This window comes from Humulus lupulus, chromosome 7, assembly GCF_963169125.1.
Source record: "Humulus lupulus chromosome 7, drHumLupu1.1, whole genome shotgun sequence".
Classification (NCBI taxonomy): domain Eukaryota; kingdom Viridiplantae; phylum Streptophyta; class Magnoliopsida; order Rosales; family Cannabaceae; genus Humulus; species Humulus lupulus.
Genome location: NC_084799.1, coordinates 184,162,407 through 184,179,916, shown reverse-complemented (window position 1 = coordinate 184,179,916; position 17,510 = coordinate 184,162,407). Strand labels below are relative to the sequence as shown.

The following is a 17,510-nucleotide window of genomic DNA, read 5'->3' as shown; positions in this document are numbered from 1 at the left end:
CCATAACCAAGAATCAGAATTGTATGACCATTACCAACAATAATGCCATTATGTTTGCTCAAATTAAAATAAGACGAGAGAGTACCTTGATTGGCAGTCATGTGTGAGGTTGCACTGGTATTCATGTATCAATTTTCATTCGGTTGATGGAGTGAGAGAGTGTGCATACCGGCATCAATGTCTGTAGGTGTATAGTTTTCACTTGGGGTTGTTGCTGTGTAGTGAGCCTGGGAAGGTTGAGGCCCAAGAACTCCTTTTGTAGATGGTTGACGAATCTGCCAGTTTGTAGTTGGAAATGGGCAAGGTGGGCTAGCCCAAGTGTGAGGTGACCAGGGAGCCCAAGGGGGCATGGAAGACCATTGTTGCGGCCATGACTGTGCGGACGGTCACTGCTGTCCCCCGGCACGAGATCAACCATGATTGTTGGTACGACCACCGCGGTAGTTGTTGCGCCGCCCACCACAACCATCGTAATTTCGACTGCCAGAATTATTATGCCCATTTGTATTTTCTTGCTGCAATTTATAATTATTGCCACCAGAAATATTTATCATTAGTTGAATTCATAAGCAAAGCATAATCTGAACCTGATTCAAGAGCGACACGTTGTTTCATGCTTTCCTCTTCTAATGAAAGCATCGAGTGGGCTTGTGCAAAGGTCGGAAGAGGATTACGGTGTTGAATGATGGTGACGAACCCAGCATAAGCCTCTGTCAAGCCTCGAATCATTTTGAGAACCATGCGATCGTCGGAGACTTTGCCTCCCATGTTTGCCAATTGATCAACCAACACTTTAAGTCACTGGCAATATGCAGCAACATTGGGGAAGTCTCGAAGGTGAGTGTTGGTGAATTGGGTTTCAAGGTGAACGACCCTCGTATTCTTGTTGTCTTGGAACAAATCCACTACACGGTTCCAAGCATCTTTTGCTTCATCATCTGGAGCAATGATAGTGTTGAGAATATCCAAAGAAACTGTGCTATAAATCCATTGCGTGACAATGTCATCGATCTTCTTCCAAGTCGCTGTTTCGGCATCCATCATCGCAGCGGCAACTTCCGTAGGAGGGATGATGTGGTCAAGTACAAGGTGGGCGTGAGCATGGAGCTTGAAGAGAGTTGCCCAATTGTTGTATTGGCCGCTTTCGAGATCGAGAGTGATGGGGATGGCTGTTTTGATATTCGTGACAGTGGTGGCTGGATGAATTTTTGAGTCAGCCATTGATACAGAGAAGAAGATTGCAGAAAGTATTGAGGAGGAAGAATAACCTAAGCGACTGATACCATGAAAGAATACGATCCATGCCTTTAGTCTTCATTAGTTGATAATATATACAGAGTATATACAACTGTTATGCCTACAAGTTAGGCTAAGAGGAGAAAATAGTTTGATTTTACAACCGAATGATCTTGTAAATTAAATATACAATATTTACAATAATAAAAATAATAATTACATATATTCTATCAGAAATAATAGTTTAAATAATTTATTTTTCACTCATATAAAAAAAATCAAACACGTTTGCAACTGACACTACAAAAAAAGAGTATTTTATTTACTAAAAAATTAGTAGCAAATAATGTCTTTTTGGTAGTTAAAACCATTTTTGCTACCAAAATTTTGGTAGCTACTTCGTAGCTAATACCCTGTAGTTGTAAGATTTTTGATACTAAAGAAATTAGTAGCAAATGCTCTTTATTTGCTACCAATTTTTTAGTAGCAAAAAATATCATATTTAGTAGCAAAATGAATCTTTTGTATTTTTTTTTTTGCTACCACAATTTGGTACCAAATTATGAATAATAGAATGATTTGTACAATTTGGTAGCAAAATATTTTAATTAATACAATAATTTTCACTAGTAAATTAATGAGAAAATCTTTATTTGTATTATATATTTTATTTTTCTTTCTTTTGCAATCGGTTGTAGTTGGTTAATTATTTTAATATAAATAATAAAATATTATGAAAAATATTAACATTAAACATAAATTTAAGACAAATATTTATTATCTCCGTACAAATTATATATACATTGAATATGCAAGCTAAAAAGGCTATAAGATACGACCTTCATATACTCAAGCTAAGATTTACTTGACTAATAAAAAATTACAAAATGGTAAATAGTTTAGGTTTTGCTCTTAAGTGTAGAACAATTATTCCCTTCTAATCTTCAATCTATGTAAAATCTGTAAAAGAGAAAAAAAAAATAAAAGAACAAAATATTAATTATAAAATCAAATAATTGAATATATATATATATACATATACAATATTTCCCATATATATATATACTAAGTAGAAACAATGTGCAATGCATGTTTTTTTAGTTTCAAAATTGTAAATATTATCTATAATTTTAATAAAAATTGGTTCACTTTTTTTTAAAATATATATATATATAATAAAATGAATTATAATTCTATAGTATATATAAATATTTATATCAATAATCTCTACATATATGACATCTAAACACAACGTTGACATAAATATATATTTACATGGCTACGTGACATATATATAAAATACAATAATATTTAAAAAGAAATTAACAATAGAAAAAGTCATAGTGTAAACGGTAGTATACATGCATAAATTATTTTTAGTTTCTAATGTATCTGATAATGTGCTTTGGTGAATTTGATGAAGAAATATAACTTCAATCACTTGATAGAAAAACAAAATATCACACAAATTTATAAAATAAAAAAATGATATGTATGTCTTTATTATTTTTAAATAAATATGATTTCATTATTTAAATTATCATAAAATATCTTTAAAATATCATATTTTAATTAATTAATTTTTGCTTAAGTTTATGTTTGTTCTACTTTTTGAATTTGGGAATGGTAACAAAAAATTATATATTATATGTTTAATATAATATTAAGTTTAAGTTTAATTAGCTTTTATTTAAGTTATAAAATATATAGTTTTATTATTTTTAAATAATTATCATTTTAAAATATCACAAAAATATCTTATTTTAATTTGTTTAATTAATTATTTATTTAATTTTATTTAAGTTTAAGCCATGTTTACAATCTATCGTTAAATATAAAAATATTCTGTTAAATATAAAAAATATTTCGTTAATGTTAGCAGAAAAAAATAAAAAATCGTTAAAACAAAAAATTTATGTTTTCTACATACTTTTTATAACGAAGAGATACTAGATACAAGTCACATGCAATTCACACTTGCTTAGTTATATTTATAGAATTTATTAATTATTTTTAGTAAATTTTTATCATTGTTATATAAATTTCATATAAAGAAATAATATTATATATAAAAGAATGAAATAAATATATTAAAAAAATTAAACCAAATCATTGTTTATGATTTTTTAAAAATATATATAATATGATAATTTTATAAATGATAATTTTTTAATAAAAATTAAGATTATGTATTATTATTATAATAATATTTTATAATATTTAAATTTATATTAATATAAGTTTTGAATACAATAGGGAGAGAGAAATAATGGACGGTTTTAAAAGAATGAGTTGTGGTTGGTTATGTTATATTAGGATATATATATAAATATATGACCATTCTCTTATAGGGGCTTTATTTTAAGCCCTACCGGTGGGGCTCTCAGTATTCTCGACCTTTGAACATTTTTTGGCGCGATTATTTTTTATGACTGTATATATTGTAGTTATTTACAGCATCAATACGATTTTTAGAAAATTCTGAATAGTTTACAATATCGAAGACTAGGTTCAAACATGTTGTTGCACGCGTGACTAATTTTTTTTATGTGAATGGAAAATAACATGTTTGAACCTAGTTTTTGGTACTGCAAATTATTCGGAATTTTATGAACATTTGCAAGATGCTCTAAACAACTATAATATATACGTTCATAAAAAAAAATGCGACGAAAAATATTCACGAGTCGAGAACACTAAAGAGCCCCCACCGGTAGAGCTTAAAGTGAAGTCTCTATAGAAAAATTCGTCAATATATATATGTTTTTATATTAATAGTAAAATATATTGAATGTTTTATTTATTTCATAAGAATACAAATTAATAATTTTATATATATATATATATGTATTTATTAGTTGATTGAAATAACATTTTTGCTACAAAATAATTAGTAGTTTATTTTTAGCTACCAAAAAATTAGTAGCTAAATATTTCAACTTTGCTACCAAAATAAAATGGTAGCAAATAATATATAAAATTGTCAATTTTATATTTAGGCACAAATAGATTTAGCTCTCAAAAGAAAATTAGTAGCTAAAATTATAAATTAGCTACTAATAATTTTGGTAGTAGAAATATTTAGTCTTATTATTTTAGAATTTGCAACTAAATAATTTTGCTACTATAATTTAGTAGCAAAATATAACTAATTGCTACCAATAATATTCGATGGCTAAAAAATTTGTAGCTAAAATTCATTTTTGTTGTAGTGTGACTGTTTGAATTATGATTTCGGCATTGTAAATAATTTAGAATTTTTAAAAAATTGACGGGATGCGTGTTATAACTATAATGTATGCCATCAAGTAAATAAAATTAGGTTATAATTTCTCCAAATGCTGAAAATAGAAAACGTCCCTACGATAGGGACAAAAGTGATGCCGCTACTTAAATAAATTCTTATATATATCTTTAGTAATATATAGAAGCGTAAATGATTATAGTTTAAGAATATTCCCTATTCATTGAAAGATTCATTGTCTTATTTTGTATTTTGTCTTTTTGAATTTCTATTTTTTTTAAATAGTAATTTTGCATTTCTATTTAATGTGTTTTTTATAAACTTAAGTGTTTACTATTGTATTTTTTAAATAGAGATTTACATGTTTATATTTTTTAAATTCTATTTTTTTTATTTATTATACATATGCCACATATTTGTCATACTTTTTTTTTATTATATCCATTATATAAAATAATAATACATTTATATAAATATTATTATATAAATTTAAAAGTTATATAAAAACTGTACACAATTTATTATACTTTTTAGAACTCTCTAGGCAATTAAATATATAATTTTATTAAACAAATATTTAAATTATTTTTTTCTCATTTTTTTAATTAATGTATTTCTCATCAACTTGTGTTGTATTTTTTTTTCTTTATATTTAATTATATTTTTTGTTAATAAGGTTCTTCTTTGTTTATTTTTTTCCTTTTTTTCTTTTATCAACTTTTTCACATGTTAATTTACTATATAACAAACCGTTCTTATTTTCTTAATAAACTAAAAAAAAACCATACTTCGGGATTAGATATTACTTATCATCTCTTTCATTCTCAAATTTTAAACTACAACCTCAGTTATTAACAATATATATTCTTAAACAAATTACACACTTATTATCGAATATATTCTAAGTTTAAATATGTTTATTATAATTTTTATATATACATATGAATTTTAAATTACAATAAACTAATAAAATAAATTACTAATCTATATATACCATGCTTGCATTTTATTTCTTTATACACCGAGGGATATACATTTTGTAAAATATATTTCGTAATTAGTATAAACAATGCAGTAATAATAATAATTGATGAATAAATAAATAAAATCAACAATAATGATACATGAAAAAAGTGTACAAATTAAATTATTTATTTAGATAATTACTCATTTGATTTGTTATAATTTCATTTTCAAAAATTGAATTAAAATAGTTTAAACAAATCAAAATGAAATAATCTTTCACAAAAATGTTAAAATATAATAACTAACAAAAAGTAATAAAAAAATAATTTTTTAATTAATGGGTACGTGCCTAGGGATTAATATATATATATAGATAGGACAATTCTTCTATAGGGGCTTCAATTTAAGCCCTATCGGTAGGACTTTCAGTGTTTCTTGACCCATGAACAGTTTTCGGTGTGATTTTTTTTTATGACCGTTTATATTGTAGCTATTTAGAGCATCCTGCAAATTTTCATAAAATTCCGAATAGTTTACAGTACCGAAAACTAGGTTCAAACATGTTGTTTTCCACGCGCATAAAAAAAATTAGTCACGCGTGCAACAACATGTTTGAACCTAGTTTTCGGTACTGTAAACTATTCGGAATTTTCTGAAAATTTGCAGGATGCTCTAAATAGCTACAATATACACGGTCATAAAAAAAAATCGCATTGAAAATTATTTACGGGTTGTAAAGACTGAGAGTCCTATCGATAGGGCTTAAAGTGAAACCCCTATAGAAAAATTTCCCTATATAAAAATACAAATTACAATATTACAATACAATGATATTCGCGCAAAAGTGATTTTTTTTAAAGTGTGTAATATGTGACACATGAAATTCTTACCAAGAAAATTTAGAAGGAATATTATATATACTAGTAAGATACGTGCCATAGCACGTGCCACTTGGATAAAAAAATTAGTTGATTAAAATTAAAATATATAATATATATTTATCATATATATATTATTTAAATGTATAATGACTTTGCTTAAAATAAATATAAACTTGTAATAGTGTGTTGACCACAGTTTTAGTCAACCGACACTCAGTCAAGATAAACGATGATGAATCAGAGTTGGTAATGACTTACGTCCACTTACACTTTTATTAATCACAAATGTCTCAAACACAAGATTAGATAAACCAGAATCAACTGAGTTTCTAAAGCCTAAGATAGAAAATATAGCACAAAAAGGGTTCTTGTATGTAAGTGCGTCATCTCGAGTTAAGATTCTCATTCTTGACCCCTTTCAAATGACACCTAGAAGACATCATTATAGAGATTATAATGGGCCTTGGGCCTTCCAAGTGTGGAATGGCCCTACACACATAATGTGGATCTTTTACAACTGAATATTTAATAAAATACATTCAAAATACAACTACATAAATATCTTGTGAAATGCAGATTATTCTGGTCGTTGAAGTTGCTTCTAGGATCTTCATTCAACCATCATTCCTTCGAGAAACTTGCACGTAGTTGTCCTGAAGTCCTTGATCAGCAACCTTAGATGTGCTTGGATGAACTCGAGGAGGCAACTCTTCTTCTACTGGTCGAGGCCACTCGACAAGTGCTAATGAAATTAATGCTTTTTGTCACCATGTGTCATTTCGTCATGCCACATCATTATGTTTGTTATTAAGATAAACATTTGTCCCTCAAGTTTATCATAATGCGACTAGCACTAGATAAACTCCTACTCTTCGACCAGCCTGAAGTCCTTTTATATTCTGACACATTGGAAAAAACGAAAACCATTAATTTAGAGCAATGATGTTCCTTTCCTTGGTAAGCCAATTGATGACTTTCAGTTCCATATGTTGGTTGACATCATTTCAGCTAGAGTAATGATGACTTTTAGTTTCATGATGACATCACGCCTACTCGCATGCATGAGGGCTATATATAGTTCAATACATCAAATAAGAAAGACAAAACATAAAAGGGAAGTTGAACTATTGGGTGACTAATCTATTCCTTATCAGATTCCTCCAAAAATAGGTTTTCATTGATTTCTAGGTAATCTAGGTTTAGGATTCCCCAAAAGGTTTCTAGTGGAATATCTGGTACGGTCTTTATCACTTGCTCACACGACTCCGAGGTGATGTAGTATTCTAAAATATCGATTTCTTTGGACTTAGATCCATCTACTTCTTCTTTAGTTGTAACTCTCACCTTGTTTACTCCATATTCATTTGCTAAACGAGTAACAAGAACTAGATCCCTATCTAAGTCTTCTACAGGATTGCCCATTATTTCCATCCATAAAGATTCAATCTTTTTTCTTGCTCTAGGATCCTTAATGGTTGTCCTAAGTGCTAGGTATTTCTTTTTTCTCGTGACTAAGGCTTCTCTCTGGTATATAATCTTCTGCATTGCATAGTTGACTTCCATAACTTGACGAAAGAGCCTACGTAGTGGGATACTATCATTCTGGTCTTCCTTTATTTTTGGAATGTTTCTGATATCCTTAAGGATGACTTCCATATATGCTCACAAAATAGGCATGGTAACAACACATATAAACAAATATATCGCAAATAAAATCATACAATAAAACAACTTACAAACAAAATGATGAGTCAGGTTCCTTCCAATCTTGTGCATGTATTCTGTGAGAGTTCCGAGTTTTTTATGAACAACCCGACTCTAGTACCAACACGTAACACCCTAATTTAACGAGGACATATTCTTTGAATAAATATTTCAAATGCTAAAGAAAGTAAACTTTATAAATAATTCGGATTGGAGTTTCCAAAAAGATAATGCTAAAACATGCAATTTTAATAAAATATGCCCCAACATAAATATCAAAAAATGTATTTCATAAAATATTAAATGAGCTATGGTGTTCTTAGGATTGTCGTCGTCCATGCAGTTCAGTCATAGAGTACATACACTTTCTTGGAACGGTCCCCAACTTGCCATGCTATCACATAATCAATTCTTGCCTGTAGAGAGGAAAAAAATTGGTGAGCTAAAGCCGAGTAAGGAGAATCAAACCAAACAAACAACATACAAGAAAACCTCATGTAGCAAAACCACAATCTCATATCATAACAAGACATAGCATCATCAGACATCTAAATTGGAGAGATATTACGAGGAAGCACTTGTGGTCCACTCTACGACCACTTTGGTCAACATTGTGGCTACATTTGTCCACCTTTTACCTTCCCAAGTACATGCCCTGAAACATTTAGCATACAACATGCATTCCATAAACATTAGCATTCAAGCAAACATGTTTAACCTCCTTACCTTGGTTTGAGAGAGAGATGAAGAATCATTGAGAGAATAGTCTTACTTAATGGTCAAGACCTATCATGAAAAATAATAACCTTCATAAAACATCACCATAAGAATAATAACTTTTGATATCTTACTAACTATTGACGAAAAGAACTCGTCAATGATATATGGATGGAAAACTCATAGCTTGTTACGAAAATTGCATAGGTAGAACTTAGGAAAATCTTAAGAAAGAGAGATGCAGAAAAACAATGGAGGAAAAAAAATCGTATATTGCTTTACTATCTCCATTTACAATGAATTTTTCCAACCCCTTAACTTGAGGGGTGAAGGTCTATTTATAACTGGGCTTCGATGGCCCCTCATACATATTGGTCCTGGGGGACAAAGTTGTACACGGGTACACCATTAGGATAGTGGCACAAGTCTTGGTGGAGTAGAGGGTTATGGTGTCGATGTTGGTACACGGTCAAAGGCATACAGGTCATGCCCCCACGTCTCGTACGAATTCGTACCTCCACAACTTGTTGGATACGGATGTCAGAATCATGCCTTTTTCGTCCTCAGGGTCATACACTGTAATGCCCTGGTTATCCCAAGACCGTTACGGTGAACGTTGAACCGTAAATTTAACTTGCTACCCGAGTCCTTTGGTTAAAAACGTGCTTCTAGGTGCTATTAATAGGTTAAGGTGGAAAACCAATCAAAAGGAAATGGTATATTTTATTTAAAACATAAAACTGTTCATAGGCCCATAAAAATGTTTACAAGTTATTTACAACTCAAAATGATCATTACAGTTTAAATTTACAACCCGTCGACCTAAGCAGCAAAAATAGGGTAAACCCCCTAGTTCCCCTGAGAACTCCTTGGCCATGGTGGTCAAGCGGCCGCATATGTACATAGCACCACCTAATCTCTCCACTCAAGGCTGGGTGAGCTTTTCTTTCCCTTTACCTGCACAACATAGCACCCATGAGCCAAAGCCCAGCAAGAAAACACAATAATGCAAGCATATAATATCAAATGATGATCATGATAATACAGAGCTTATAACTCTGAACAGATGAGTGAATATCACTTTGTGGTTACATTAACCATGAAGGAGCTTATAGCGCTTAATCAGATGAGTGATTTAACACTTGAGGTTCTGGTAAACCATAATGAGTGACTGACGAGCAAGTCACTAGCTTAAACAAATGATTGACTGATGGGTAAGTCACTAGCTTAAACAGATGAGTGACTGATGGGTAAGTCACTAGCTTATACAGATGAGTGACTGATGGGTAAGTAACACGGGGCTTGGCACCCATAGCCATGTGACTAAACAGTCGCTGGGCTCGCTGGCCCTGGCTCTAAATGACTAGCCTTTGGCTAGACACGCACTTATAGTATTCATCGAACTTGAGGTCGGTCCGACATTGATGCTTATTTGAGTCATTCAATGCAGATGTTGAGTAGATCTAATCTTTATTGGCTCGTATTAATATGCTAAGGCCGTTCTTGACTTATGAGTCAATCCCATGTGACCAATGTTCAGTACCACCGCCGAACTTGACTAATGAGTCATAGCTTCACAGTTGATACTGACACCATTGCCAATTTTGACTATTCAGTCAGTGCCATACACAAGTGAGCAAGATTTTCTAAGCATTCAATATTCAATCTATGTCCACATTTAAACATTCAACATGCCTCATGAATAACCATGCATGTCATATATGGGGTGCAGTTTTCTTACCTCTGGTTCGAGCGAGAATTAGTATAAGAATGACCCTTGAGAACGATTGACCTTTTGATTCCTTAGTGGTTACCTAATCATAACCAATTATGACCTCCATTAATGAAAATCAACAATAATAGGATCTTGACCCAAACCCCACTCTTAGGACCCCGGAATGTACCCACACGGTGAGTAGATTCGATCCCGGGCCTTAAGGATTGAAGCCCCGAGCCAAAAACCCTTAAAAATGCTCAAAAAGGGAATCTGATGGAACAGGGTAGTGCCCTAGTGCTACCCCACTAGCGCCCCAGCACCATTTCCAGAACTAAAACCGCCCAAGCCTCCCCGAGTAGCCCTGTAGCGCCCCCTTGTGGGCGCTATGGCACTACACCCAGACTGAAATGACCAGAAACCTTCCTTCTTCGACTCCATCATTTCCAACTTGATTCCAATGCTTCCAAACATCAAATTAAGTGCCAAATGAACCAAAAACCATCCCCACATGTCCTAGGCATCACAACCCCAAGAATCCTAGCCAAAAACTCCCAACAATACCAATCCACCAACCTAGAAATCTCAACTAAAATCCATAACTAAAACAGAGCAAACCAGAGATTTAACGGCTATAATCTTACCTCAAGTTCAGATTATGATGCTCTTCAATGGTGGAACACACTCCCAAGCCCTCAAGACTTACTTCCCAAGCTTGGTTCCTCAAATTAAGCTAAAAAATCCAAGAAGAAAAGGAGAGAAAATAGGTATGGGAGAAGTGTAATTGATGCTCTATTTTTCTTCAATCTTCCACAACCTTCATGGTTTAAATAATTCCTAGGGGTGAAAAGACTAAAATACCCCAAGGTCAAATAAAGGTTTCTAAAGGCTCCCAAGGACAAAACTGTCCTTTTCCACCTATTTCGTTAATCATAATTAACACCCTCCAATCCCCGTTATTCTTGATACTCTCAGATACAAATAATTCATATCCCGTTACCCCTTAATTCCCAGCAACACTCAAATCTCCAAATTACCCCGAGGCTCGCCCCGAACCCCGAACTTAATCCCGTTATGACTAATCCGCTAAATTTCACTCAAAGATCGTCTCATGACGAATGGCTCGAACAAATTCACATTATAATGTGGCCTCAACAATAGATCACCGACATGCATACAAATATACAATTCCGCCCTCAACAGGCCAAATTACCAAAACACCCCTGTAATGAAATGTGGACCCACATGCATGCATTTAACATCATATTATAATATAATTCACATAAACATGCATATAATCATTTAATGGCATAATAAAACAATTATGGCCTTCCCGACCTACTAATCCAGCCATTAAACTATATTAGGGATTTCGGGGCATTACAACTATCCCCTCCTTACAAAAATTTTGTCGTCGAAATTTACTTGAACAACTCGGGATACTGATTCTGCATATCTGATTCCAGCTCCCAGGTCGCTTCCTCGACCTTGTTGTTCCTCCATAATACCTTAACCAAAGGTATCGTCTTATTTATGAGGACCTTATCCTTTCTGTCAAGTATCTGGACTGGCGTTCCTCATAGGACAGATTTGCCTCAAGCTCTAGATCTTCATAGCTCAAAACATGAGTCACATTAGATACATACCTCCGAAGAGCTGAAACATGAAACACATTATGCATGGCTGACAATTCCGGAGGTAAGGCCAACCTGTAAGCCACTTGACCAATCCTCTCCAGGATCTCAAATGGACCTACAAACCTAGGGCTCAGCTTGCCCTTCTTCACAAACCTTCTCACCCCTTTCCATAGCGAGACTCTAAGGAAGACATAGTCTCCCACCTAGAACTCCACGTTCCTATGCTTGGGATCTGCATAGCTCTTCTGTCTACTCTGAGAAGAGAGCATCTGAGCTCTAATCTTCTCAATGGCCTTACTAGTCCTCTGAACTGCCTCAGGACCTAAGTATCTCCTTTCACCTGTCTCATCCCAATGAATGGGAGATCTGCACTTCCTACCATACAACATCTCATAAGGTGCAACTCCAATGGTAGACTGATAACATTTGCTGTAGGAAAACTCTATCAAAGGTAGATACTTACTCCAAGATCCACCAAATTCCAGTACACATGCCCACAGCATGTCTTCCAATATTTGGATCGTCCTCTCAGATTGCCCATCTGTCTGAGGATGATAAGCAGTACTGAACTTCAACTGTGTTCCCATGGCCTTCTGTAAACTTTCCCAGAACTTAGAAGTAAAAGTAGGGTCATGATCTGACATGATCGACCTTGGTGCTCCATAGAGACGCACAATCTCTCTCACATAGAGATCTGCATACTGATCAACTGTATAGGTAGTCCTCACTGGCAAAAAGTGAGCTGACTTGGTGTAGCGATTCACTATCACCCAAACAGAATCATGCTGACTGACAATCCTGGGTAACCCCACCACAAAATCCATCGTGATGTCCTCCCATTTCCACTCTGGGACATCCTACAACAACCTTGCCGGCCTCTGATGCTCAGCCTTGACCTGTGGACATGTCAAGTACTTAGCCACATACTCTACTACATCTCTCTTCATCCCCGACCACCAATACAATGATCTCACATCCTGATACATCTTCGTGGTGCCTGGATGCAAAGAATAAGGTGTAGTATGAGATTCATCCAGAATCTCTCACCTCAAAACAGTGTCTAACGGAACACATATCCGCCCCTTGTATCGCAGCAAGCCTAAATCAGACACCGTATAATCTTTGGATGCTCCAGCCAAAACATCCTCTCTGATCTTGATCAGCTGTGCATCACTCAACTGACCCTCCTTGATCCTCTCCAACAGCGTAGGTTGTAGCGTAATATTGGCCAACTGACCCACTAATAACTCTATACCAACTTTGGTCATATCATCAGCTAACTCTTTGGCTATCAGTCTCACACTATGAATCTACCTCAGAACCTTCTGGCTTAAAGCATCAACTACCACGTTGGCCTTTCCTGGATGATACAAAATCTCGCTGTCATAATCTTTTACTAACTCCAGCCAACACCTTTGTCTCATATTCAGATCTTTCTACGTGAAGAAGTATTTCAGGCTCTTGTGGTCTGTGTAGATCTCACACTTCTTCCCATAGAGATAATGCCTCCATATATTTTAAGCAAAGACCACAGCCGCCAACTCTAAATCATGAGTGAGATATCTCTTTTCATACTCTTTCAGCTGACGTGAAGCATAAGTAATTACTTTTTCTGACTGCATCAGAACACAACCCAAATCCTGATGAGAAGCATCACAATAAATCACAAATTTCTCGTGATCTATCGGAAGACTCAGAATTGGAGCTGTAATCAATCTCTGCTTCAGTTCCCGGAAGCTGTTCTCACATTTGTCTAACCACACAATTTTTTGATTCTTGCATGTTAGCTCAATCAATGAAGTAGCAATCTTTGAGAACCCTTCCACGAAACGCCTATAATAATCTGCCAATCCAAGGAAACTTCTAACCTCAGAAGCATTCTTTGGCCTTGGCCAATCTCTGATTGCCTCAATTTTTGTTGGATCTACCTTAATCCCCTCCTTACTGACAATGTGCCCAAGAAAAGACACATGTGATAACTAGAACTCACATTTCTTGAACTTTGCAAAAAATCTGTGTTGACCCTCAAATTAGCCAATGACACGGAGTCAAGTATACAACAGGAAATTAGTACGATGCTTGAGAATACAATCTAATGGAAAGTAAAGAACACCAAGAATTATAGTGGTTCGGCCCCAGTGATTGGTAATGACCTACATCCACTTGATACTATTATTAATATTGAGCTTCAAAGGTGGGATCAAAGAACTAGGGTTCTTGAGTTTCACAGACCTTAGAAGGAGAAACAATACAGACGATGGATAATAGCAATACAATTTGGAAAAAGATCAAAGATCCCTCCTTGAGCTATTTCTTGTATATTTATAGGCTCAAGGAGGGTTACATGAGTCAACTAATCATATCTTTCCTTAATAAACGGATATTCATGTTATAATGAAGAGATATTCTCGGCTATCATTACAACTGTACAAATTTATTCATAAATAAACGGAGTATATGACCAAACTGGTCGTATATAAAACTTGAACCCTGCGTATGGAAGTATCTCTGGTCGATAGGCGAGCAGCATCCCTGCCACGCGTCAAAAATTCTTGCCACGTCATCCGCAGTTGTTTTTTGGATTAACATTTGCCCCCCAAGTTTATTTATTGCAACCAGCAATAAGTAAACTTAGGAAACTAACCTTTCGTATGCCCCACGAAATCTGTCAGAGACACTCGTGCTTCCTCGAAAAAGGTGACCTAATCACGTCCAATCACGCCTTTTCGGTTTCCAAGTAATCCTTCTGGCGGCTATTACACTCCCCCATGCCTTGAAAAAAGTAACTCATGATTACCCCTTTTTATCATATCTCAGCCATTATAAATAATCCCCAAATTTACCTTTTCACTTATTACTCGCCATTTTCTTGCCATGAACCCTCAAGAACTTCATCTCAGAGCTCAGAAACTTCGAAGATCATCCGTCGCTTGTTCCAAAGATCCTCCGTTTGCACGCCCGAAGTTGCTTCATTTCAGAACCTCCAACCTTCATCTAGGTAATTTTCTTCAACTTTCATACTCTCTAACATGCCATGCATACTGTCACATGCCTGTTTTGAGTTCTGAAATTTTTCATGTTCTTGGGTAGAAATGCATGAGGATTATTTGTATACTGATTGATGCTTGAAAGGGTAGTGTAGTTTTGTTCTATAGGAGTTAGGAGCCAGTTTGATAGTCAAGATCGTTAGTTTAGGGCGTAAAATCGAAGTAAAAATTCGATTTATAGGCTAGTTGAAAAACTGGGTTTTTCCCGCCCCTTCGGAGTTGAAAAAGCTTTTTCCAGAAAATCTTTTTACTATCCGTTTTTCAAACTGCTCGCATAGAACTTAGTGTTTCTGTTAGAATGCTGCTGGTCATAGACGCGAGCAACATTATTCCAACTTTCAACATAAGCTCTCAGGCTGTGCGTCTTATCTCCTCCTTTCTCTGTTCGCAACTTACATGCAAGATCCGTGGGGGGGAGAAAGACCCATCGACGACGACCTATTGGCTCAACTGCTTGAGGACGAGGAGCAACCATCGTCACTGACACCTGACATCCCCTTCTCTCGTGTCACTTCAAACACTTCACCTGTCCTTGCTCAATATGGCTCGAACTAAAACCAAAGCCCAGAAAAAGAAAACCCCCAATCCTTCACATCAGCCTGCTCCTCGGGCTGAAATTCCCTCGACCAGTGGTTGAGGACAAAATGTTCCTGACCCCAATATCCAAAGACATGCTCAGCCCCGACATGCCATTCAACCAGATGTTGAGTGGTATTTAGTACCTGAGAGCCGAGTGACGATCAGGATGATCGCCAACTACATAAGGAAGTATGGTCTCATGGGGGTGACCTTAGTCCGACCAACCAAGACCAACGGGCGAACCTGCCCGGAGGCACCTTCAGCGCCTGGTCGAGGTTCCACATTAAGGCAGGGGCTACCTTGCCTCTTCATTCATTTTTCCAAGGGGTGGCCAACTATTTCAGAGTTGCCCCTTTTCAAATAACTCCAAATGGATATAGAATGCTCGCAGCACTCTATATCTTGTACAGCCACAAAAAATGGCTTGTGCCAACTCCTCATGAGGTTAACTACTTGGTTTGACCTCATGTCTAACCCCAACGAAGAAGGCACGGGGTTTTTTCATTTCTGTCATCAGGAAACTGGGCGCACCTTCCTGACTGAAACCACCCATATATCGAATGTGGGGAGGTACTACCAGGAGTACTTCCTCACGATCGACATGATCGCGGACAGTCCGGCCTTTGCTCAAGGAGGTAAAACCTTTGTATCACTGGATGTTACTCTTTATTTAGTGTTCTTCTCCACATTCTCTTAAACTTTTAATTCCTTTCAGGCCCATGGCTGCGACCAGACCCAACTCCAGACATGGAGTTGAGATCAGCCCTCTTGGCCAGCATGACTGATGTAGAAAAAAGCGTCAAACATCTGGTCACGGAGGCTAACCTTAGGCTGGTTGGCCTCTTGGCCCCTCATCAAGACATGAGGGAGTCAACAGCAGGGAGTGCCACAGCTGAGGAGGAACCCGAGTAGCAACCACCGGTGTCACCTCCACAAAGGAGACCAACCGGGGTCACGATCAGGGAACCTGTTGGTGCCCCACCAGCAGAGAGGCCCTCTGCCCCCATGGGGAAGGGGAAAAAGAAGGCCACCGAGCCTGTCGAACACTTGGATGAGTCTTCAGATGAGAATGGTACAATTATTTTGCTTTTAGATAGCTTGCCAATTCCCTGTCACCTATTCGACAGGGACAAAATTTTTAAATATGCTCCAAATTTAGGTCCAGACTTCTTCATGTCAGAGAGTGAGTATAAGACTAGTCGAGTCTATAGTATAGCGACCAGTAATAATAGCTCGGGTATTTCACTTACAATTTTTCTTTATTTCTTTTCCTGATATAATGTACTTAGTCATTAGTGCTGTCTCACTGTTCGACTGTTTGCTTATTTTCTTAACATGGACTCTGAGAACGTGTTCGACCTTTACAGCGCTCCCGAGACTCCTGCGGCTCCCCCGAGCAAAAAGAAGTCAAGAAAGAGGCATCCTGGGGAAAACAGCAAAGCGCCTCAGGCCAAGAAGCCTCGTAATACAGGCCTCCCAAGGGACGGGCCCTCAGCCAACGCAACTCCACCTTCTCCTCATGAGTAGCAGACTCCCCCTGCTCCAGCCGGATCGACTCCATCTCCAGTGGCCCCAACCGACCAGACTCAGCAGGCTGGTCCTGCTTCGAATGGGGACGATATAACTGGTCGCGCCTTCAAATCGATCAAGGACAAGATCGCGAAAATTGTAAAGCACGACCGCTGCCGAGAGGCGATGGCGGCAACAGAAGTGATGGACGTCGACCTGATCTTAAAATGCACCTTGAACGAGTTTACCAGTGTAAGTCATCTTTTTCTGTGGAGA

At 35.9% G+C, this 17,510-nt stretch overlaps 1 protein-coding gene across 1 annotated transcript; it reads right to left on the bottom strand.

Moving 5' to 3' along the window:
• Positions 1-798: 798 nt before the first annotated feature.
• Positions 799-1,221, bottom strand: LOC133792435 (uncharacterized). Its single transcript, XM_062230343.1, has one exon. The coding sequence runs from the start codon at positions 1,219-1,221 to the stop codon at positions 799-801; it is 423 nt and encodes a 140-aa protein (XP_062086327.1).
• Positions 1,222-17,510: the final 16,289 nt, after the last annotated feature.